This window comes from Cebus imitator, unplaced genomic scaffold (assembly GCF_001604975.1).
Source record: "Cebus imitator isolate Cc_AM_T3 unplaced genomic scaffold, Cebus_imitator-1.0 Scaffold108, whole genome shotgun sequence".
NCBI classification, from domain to species: Eukaryota; Metazoa; Chordata; class Mammalia; order Primates; family Cebidae; genus Cebus; species Cebus imitator.
The window spans coordinates 4,050,056-4,058,894 of record NW_016107423.1 but is presented as its reverse complement, the minus strand read 5'-3'; the positions used below and the strand labels follow the sequence as shown (position 1 = coordinate 4,058,894).

The 8,839-nt window shown below is 41.2% G+C and overlaps 1 protein-coding gene across 5 annotated transcripts in view; it reads left to right on the top strand.

Annotated features, from left to right (window-relative positions):
• The window catches only part of DCLK1 (doublecortin like kinase 1), a 357,491-nt gene that overhangs the window by 315,443 nt on the left and 33,209 nt on the right, over positions 1-8,839 (top strand). For all 5 annotated transcript variants that reach the window (XM_017537960.2, XM_037741824.1, XM_017537962.1 and 2 more), the window contains 4 exons: positions 814-947; positions 2,674-2,751; positions 3,443-3,539; positions 5,768-5,848. In XM_017537960.2, the coding sequence (XP_017393449.1) occupies positions 814-947; positions 2,674-2,751; positions 3,443-3,539; positions 5,768-5,848 (390 nt within the window). The remainder of the gene's footprint in view (positions 1-813; positions 948-2,673; positions 2,752-3,442; positions 3,540-5,767; positions 5,849-8,839) is intronic.

Here is an 8,839-nt window from a genome sequence, read left to right as displayed (position 1 = left end):
GCTCACTGCAACCTCCGCCTCCCAAGTTCAAGCAATTCTCTTGCCTCAGCCTCCCGAGTAGCTGGGATTACAGGCGCCTGCCACCATGCCCAGCTAGTTTTTGTATTTTTAGTAGAGATGGGGTTTCACCATGTTGGCCAAGCTGGTCTCAAACTCCTGACCTCAGATGTTCCACCCACCTTGGCCTCCCAAAGTGCTGGGATTACAGGCATGAGCCACTGCACCTGGCAAAGTTTCTTAATATATTGAAATGAAGAGACAATTTTCATGAGTCAGAGACACTGCACTAAAGACTTTCTATACTTCATTTTATTATGCAAATCCGTTTTTATTATAGACAATATCAAGTACAGACAAACAAAAGGATTTTAAAAACCTACAATCCTACCACCAAGACACAGATACACCAATACTGTATTCTTTCAGACTTTTTTTTCTTGTATGTACTTTTTTTTCTTTAACGGACATTTTATAGAAACCAATCTGAAAACCACTCTGCTCATTTCCCAAACATAATTCAATAACTTTAAACCCACATCGCCATTTTAAGGTCATGTAATCTCTTGTTGTATGAACATACCATAATTTATTTAACCAATTTCCATTTCTAGGTGTTCACCATGTTTCCAGTTTTGCAGTAATCTAAAGGAAGAAAGATATTTTTGTGTGTATATCCATTCTTGTATAATTGCCTAAAGTTATTTTTTACCTTCTATACATTATATTTAAACACAATGTGTTTCTCATTTCTTCAAGAAACGGCTTTTGAGCTCTTGATTTTCATGTAGTTGTGCTTTTTAACCTTTGTTTTAGGTGTATGAGCACCAAGATGGCAGCAAATCACTGAAGCTGGGTGACTTTGGACTGGCCACCATTGTAGACGGTCCCCTGTACACAGTCTGTGGCACCCCAACCTACGTGGCTCCAGAAATCATTGCAGAGACTGGGTAAATGCTTCTCTTATGCTTAAGTGCTGTGCTTGCAAAAAAAACTTGCCGGCTTCAAGAAGAGGAAAAATAGTACTGCTGTGTCCCATCCAGAGAGAAATAGCTCTCAGGTTTCTTTCGCTATTTTAAAAATTTTATTTTATTCTTTAACGTTTACAGTGGGAGCCATTTTCTCTGTTTTCCCAATCTGTTTTGTCAATTACTGCCATTTTAAGGCTTCCATTTGGTCTTTGTTCAAGGAAGAACAGAAGTTATTAACCCCGGAGTAAAAAATGTTCGGACGAACAGAAACACACGGCGATGGTAATTAACTCTCATTTGGAGATAAAAGAAGCAGACACTGCTGTGTGCGGTGATTACAGTCTCCTGCGGTTATTGCTCTCAGCTGCCCTCATCCTCCAGTCCAGGTCCTATTTGGGACCTCTTGGGGATCCACTGATTTTCTGTGGAGTACAAACACCTTTAGGCATCAGGTGTTTCCTGGGAATTTCCGGGTTTCTGTGTGCAGAATCAGATCAATGTGGGGAGAAGGGTAAGGTAGCCTATTCCTTACTAAGGACTCACAGTATTCCAGGCCTGAAACTCCTTTACTTCTTACTCTTCCAGTAGGTAGTGCAATTCCCATTTTGCACTTAAATGAATTGATACTCTAATGGGTTAGAGACCATGTAAGCTCAAGACTAGTTTTAGTGGCTGAGTCAGAATTTGAACTCAGCTCAGCCTAAGTCAAAGACCCCTTTGGTAAGAAGCCCTATTTCTTACCAAGGGCCATAGGCAAGCTCGGAGGTGCCATCCTTAACCAGAAGGAATGGGGAGGGTGGGGTGCTGAGAGCAAGCAGCCCTACTTTTTCTTCTCATTAGCAGTTTCAGTTCACACCTGGGGATCTAGGTGACACCTCCCCTGTGACCAGTTGGAGATCGTTTTTTGTTTGTTTTTGTTTTTTATTTTTTTGCTTGTACCATAGACCACAAGGGCAAAAAAACCAAATAGATGAGAAGGGAATCCCAATAGGGAAATTCCTGGGGTGAGATGTGAGGGAGTGAGGACTTTGCTATTTGGCAAATTTGAATGAGGTGGGAGCGCACATTCATAGCCTTGGCTGACCTCCCTCAGGTGGGCCTGCCTGGGGCACAGCCACACTTTCTATTGGAACATATTCTGCATGCTGCTGGGAGGAAGTGGTGAGTCTTGAAGACCTTATTGGGGACCAGCTCTGATGCAAACTGTGATCTTAAGCAAAATTACTCACCCGTCTGAATCTGTTTTCTCTTCTGTACAATAGGCAATACTTATCTTGTCCAACCTACAGAGTTGCTAGGAAAACAAAGTAGGATCATGTATGTCGGTGCTCTATAAATTGGAAAACATTCTAGAAATAATTATTGTTCCTAAAGTAAGGGAGTTTATCTCAAGGGTCCATCCCTATCTCAGAATTGTAATGACTATGATAAAACTTTTGGCTGAAACCCTTCATTTACTGATATTTATATATAAGCCCAGGCATGAAATCCTTTGATTTTTATTTCTGCACCTTGGTCTTTTTAATTTTTTTCCTTGAACTCTAGCTGGCGGGTTTTAGTTTAGTGTTTGTTGTTGGGATTTTTATTTTGTTTGGTTTTGTTTGGCTTTGTTTTTGTCTTGGAAGAGAAAATATATTGATTTTACCAAGCTGCATAATTTGTCCGAGTCTGACTCTCCTAACTCTAACATCCCTTATTTTTCCAGATATGGCCTCAAGGTGGACATCTGGGCAGCTGGTGTAATCACTTACATCCTGCTATGTGGTTTCCCTCCATTCCGTGGGTATGGGCAACAATCTTTTATTCAGCTCTGACAAAGCATTTCTCTATTCTCCGAGTGATTCATTCGCCCTTCTTGCATGAAGGAGCCTGCGGCAGGAAAAGAGCATAAGGACTTTACTTGCAATCCCTGTTATTTTTTCCATGTTGTGCATACTAATTTATATGCCTTCCATATTTCTTCTTCATATCATTACAAACTCATTCTTTCTTTCTTTCTTTTTTTTTGTTTTTGTTTTGAGACAGAGTCTCTCTCTGTTGCCCAGGCTGGAGTGCGGTGGCGCAGTCCCAGCTCACTGCAACCCCTGCCTCCCGGGTTCAAGCAGTTCTCCTGCCTCAGCCTCATGAATAGCTGGGATGATGCACGCCACCATGCCCAGTTACTTTTTGTATTTTCAGTAGAGACAGGGTTTCACCATGTTGGCCAGGCTGGTCTTGAACTGCTGACCTCAAGTGATACACCTGCCTTGGCCTCCCGAAATGCTGGGAATACAAGTGTGAGCTGCCGCACCCAGCCCAAAAACTCTTTCTTAATTTACCAAAACAATCCCACGTTGACATTTTTTAATTGCTTAAAAACACACATTTTACACCTTTACGGGAAAAAGAAGGGCTCCAGTGCCTAAGACTGAAAAGACATACACTGAGTTGATATCTTAGTGCTGTTTTTTCCTTGTTGTCGTTCACCTAAACAGAAGTGGTGATGACCAGGAGGTGCTTTTTGATCAGATTTTGATGGGGCAAGTGGACTTTCCTTCTCCATATTGGGATAATGTTTCCGATTCTGCAAAGGTAGGTTTCCAGTGCCTTCCTCTTCCCTATCTCCTGTTGTCTTAACGGAATTATTTATTCCGAATCATTGTGTGCAAAGAAACTAATGACATCATAAGTGTGATTTCTGTACACATTTTAGTTGTAATTGCTAGGTTTTCCAGGATTGCACAGTCATCAAGTCATCTGTTCACAGACATCCCAACAAGTACTTATCAAGTCTCTCCATCTGCTGCCTTCATCTCTCCCAGGTGTCATTCCAGTGACATTGCTATAGCCTCTGGCTGTGCCCCACCCTTGCCAGGCTTGAGCCCAGCTCAGATTTCTATATAGCCTGGCCTGTGGTTTCACCTCTCTCAGGGCTTGATTTAATGCCATTTTCTTAGTGAAGCCTTCCAGACCTTCCTGTTTCCAATTGCATCTCTTAAACCTTACCTGGCTTGCTGTATCCTACTTGTCTGCTTTATTTTTCTCCAGAACACTTACACCTGTGTGTCCATCTGGTATGCCATCTAACTACCTATCTCTCTACGCAAAAAGATAGGTATAAATAGGTAGGCATATCTTCTTTATATAGTCAGTTTCCAGACTCTCTCCATCCACTAGAATGCAAATTCTGCAAAGGCCAGGATTTCTATCTATTCTGTCTGTTGCTGTAGCATCATTGCCTAAAGTATGGCCAGTATATAACTGGTGCTCAATATATATTGAATAAATGAACAAGTGTATGAATGAAGCCATCAATTAATCAATCAAAGGGAAGAAAACTCAACCTCAATGTAGGTTGAAATCATCAAGAAAGATGTTATGGGGAAACTATGATTTAAGCTGAACCTTGAATAATAGCCAGGATTTAGAGGCAGAGGGGAAAAAAACACAAGATTCTTGGTTTTTATACCATGAAACTAAAAGATCAATCCTTAGCTTGGATGGTTGCACAACAATGTGACTGTACTGAATGCCAGTGATAATTATTTTGAGAATTAATTATCTTTTGGTTGCTCAATGAGTATGCCTTTGCTTTTGCCATGTCCTGAGTGTGAGTTCCCTTTAAAAGCCAACCCCTCAGACCTGAGCACTTTGTGCAGAAATGACGCATATGGTGTGCAAGCCTCTCATTTTCTTCAACTGTCTAGGAACCTGGCAGAAAAGGAGTGTCAGGGAGAGGCGCAGATTAAAGGAGATGGGATGATACAGCTGCAGAGCTGGGGGCTCTTCAGGAACCTGCCCAGCTCCCCATGCCATCACTGCATGACCTGAGGGCTCACAGTTTCTGACGAATAGGACCATCTCCTATACCTCCATAGCACCGGCAAAGGGCATCACACACAGCAGATGCTTTCACGAGTTCTGGTCCAAGTTAGAAAGTGAATGAAGAACGCTAAGTGAACTCTCTCCCTCAATGAAAATAAACCATCCCCATCCTGAATAGTACTATAAAGCCTGTATATAGTGGTACTATAAAGCCTGTGTATGTTATATGGATAACACATATCTAACCATTTCATGACATGGGAGCTTCTAACCCAAAGTGCACAATTGTATACCATACTCATCGTTAAGACCCAAGTAGAGAATTCCTGGTCCAAGTCCATTTGAGCTCATGAGAAAGTTCCATTAATTTCAGGATGATAAAATTGTTTACCTCTTCATAGTTCTGTTTTTCTTTGTATTGATTTGTCTGGAAGTTTTTGAAACAATTTTAATGTATTTCTTTAGAATTCTTTAGCTACTAAAGGATAAATTCTATCCTACCACCTAGCTGTTGGCAATTCTACCTTTCCTCATTTCTTTCTTTTAAACCTAAGTATCCTGTCTTGAAATTCAGGGAAACAATTCATTTTTCCTTTCAGCTGCTAAAGTGAAATTTTAAGTAAATTGTTTTTTAAAATGTGACTTCTATATTAAACTAATTAATAAATCTGTCTTTAATGTGCAAAATGCTAGACAAAAAAATATTAATTTCTTAACTTGTATACGTTCTTTTCTACTATAAACGTTTTTATGAAATTGATTTTATTGTTAATTTAATTTTTATTCAACCACAAGCTATGTATTTATAATTCCAAGTGCTTACCATTTTTAACTTTTAAAGGTGATACATAGCCACAGGTAAGTGGAGTTGATATGTTTAAGATTTAGAGCTTTTACAAATGCTCTTCGAAACTAAAAGAGAACTCCTGCATTTGCACACATCCAGCTTTTCTCCTTAAATTCAGATAATTGGACTCTAATGTTCCCCTTCACAGGAGCTCATTACCATGATGCTGTTGGTCGATGTAGATCAGCGATTTTCTGCTGTTCAAGTCCTTGAGCATCCCTGGGTTAATGTAAGTGACTCGCACCCTTTTCTATGTTCACGCTTAACATTCCTTTTAAAAATTATTTGCAGATTTCTTAATGTTATTGTCCCCTTTTGAAAGTGTTGTGGGCCAGGAGCAGTGGCTCATGCCTTTAATCCCAGCCCTTTGAGAGACCAAGGTGGGTGGATCGCCTAAGCTCAGGAGTTTGAGTACAGCCTTTGAGGGCAACATGGCAAAACCCCGTCTCTACCAAAAAAATACAAAAAATTAGCTGCACATGGTGGCACATCCCTGTGGTCCCAGATCCTCAGGAGGTTGAGGTGGGAGGATTGCTTGAGTCTGGGAGGCAGAGGTTGTAGTAAGCCAGGATCATGTCACTGCACTCCAACCCGAGTGACAGAGCGAGACTCCATCTTAAAAAAATAAGTGTTATGTTTCATTTTGTTCCCTGCCATCTCATATGTGCCACGACAGTTACAAGATCTTAGACTCGTTCCATGAGGGCATCTGATGTATACATTATATTTTATTCTGATGAGATTGCCTTCTAACTGGTGAGATGCCCATAGCCTCAATCTTCTACCCCACAAACTTCTTTCTGCGGTCCAGATTAGAGCTGAATAATCATCAATAAGATATAATAGACTTTCTGAGTCAGTCCTGCTTTTTTCATGATTCCTACCAACAGTGAAAGTGACCTAAGGGTTTCTGCATACACCTTGGGCTACTCCAGGGCATTGCTTCTCAGATGTGAATGTGCTCACAAATCAGCTAGAGATCCTGTTAAAATGCAGATTCTAACACAATAGATTGGAGGCTCTGCATTTTTAAAAGCTTCCCGATGCTGCCTCTGCACTGTTCTTTGAGTACAAGGGTCTAATGGTATTGCATTAACTATGAAGGAATTCTCCAGAGCAGAGTCATTATTTTTTAACTCTGTATTTCTCTATAACTGGTGGGTAAAATTTATTTTGATTAATAATACTCACAGTTGGCTGGGTGCAGCGGCTCGTACCTGTAATCCTAGCAGTTTGGGAGGCTGAGGCAGGCAGATCGCTTGAAACCAGGAGTTTGAGACCAGCCTAGTCAACAGGGTGAAACCCGATCTCCACTAAAAATACAAAAATTAGCTGGGTGTGGTGGTGCACACCTGTAATCACAGCTACTCAGAAGGATTAGGCATGAGAATCACTTGAATCTGGGAAGCAGAGGCTGCAGTTAGCTGAGATCATGCCACTGCACTCCATCCTGGGCAACAGGGTGAGACTCCTTCTCAAAAAATAATAATAATAATAATAGTATGGGCATGGTGACTCATGCCTGTAACCCCAGCACTTTGGGAGGTCAAGGTGGGCAGATCACTTGAGGTTAGGAGTTTGAGACCAGCCTGGCCAATATGGTGAAATTCTGTCTCTGTTAAAAACAATAATTAGCTGGGCATGATGGCATGCACCTGTAATCCCAGCTACTCAGGAGGCTGAGGCAGTAGAATCACTTGAATCTAGGAGGTGGAGTCTGCAGTGAGCTGAGATTGTGCCACTTCACTCCAGCCTGGGTGACAGAGCAAGACACCATCTCAAATAATAATAATACTCATAATTAATACCGACAGAATGCTTAACTTCTAGAGTCTGCCAGAAGTATTTTAAGCATCTTATGTACCTTAACTGTATTGTGTTTGTGCTGACTGTGTTCTTCCCAACAACTTTATAATTTTGTAATCTAGTTACTATGGTAATCCCTGTTGACAGATGAGGAAGCTCCATCACTAGGTTTAATGGTTCCTACTGCCAGAATAGAAGACAGATATAGGTTTGAATATAGACATGGACATGGTCATAGAAGTGGACGGTTATAAAATTGTCAGCTCACTGATATAAATTTTACCAGCCTCCCTACTGCGCTGAATCATCTGGCTATACATTAAAGGCAACAAAATGTTCCATTTCTCTGAATTGTCACCTTGGTGAGTAGTTGAGTGATTTGTTTTGTTTTGTTTTCCAAAACAACAAAAGCTTGAGGTCAAGGCATGATTGAAAGCACAGTCAACATGTCAGGTGACTACATATGGGGTGACAAGAACTTGGAATTTCATTCATGTTCTGCCACTTGATGGCTATAGGTCTAAGTTCCAGCATTCTACATGTCTGAATGTGGTGCTTCACACTCCACTGGGAGGTTATATACAAATAACAGAAGAATAGACATGAAAATGAGCATGTAGTGCTATGCACTGAGGTTTATTTTAAGATTTCTCATATAGCAGTTTTCTAACTGGTGTACAGACGTGCAAAGATGGTAATCCCCACAGCCCTAGGGATAGTGAGGCTATGCAGCCAGCATCCGGGAGTGGTCACTTCCAGCCTCAACGACATCGGCATTCACCCCAGGGTGCTAAGCAAAAGTTATCCTTTTCTGTGAAGCTGAAAAGATTCGGAAGCATCTTATCTGAGCCTCATAACAAGCCTACAAGATAGGCAGGATGGGTATTATTGTACCCATTTTACAGATGAGGAGATGAAGGCTGTGCAGGGTGGATTTTCTCAAAGTAGCCAAGCTTGCAATGGAGCCAGAATTTGCAGCCAGATATCCTCACTCTCAGCCCAGATGTTTCAACGTCCCATGCACCACATTACATCTACCCCGCCCTTTGTTACACATAAAAACACGGTAACGTTGCAAACAGATAGGTATAATAGGGACACAGTCGTCATTGTAATGATTGCTAATACAATTAGCAAACTTTCCAAACTCACTTACCCAGCTCATGGTACCTTTTCCTTAGCTGTGCAGGGAGGAAGAGGTACAAGCCAGCTGTAGGCCCTCTGAATGGCAGTGGTTGGCTCTGACTGATCCACATGGGCTCATTAAAAGCCCACCATCCATAAACTGACAAATTGCATGTTAGCTCTGGAAAAACTGGGACAGGGTGACCACACAGAAGAAACTAGACAATCTGAATTTGACATGTGGCCTTAAAAGTCCGCTGAAGCTTTTTTTTTTTTTTTTTTTTTTTTT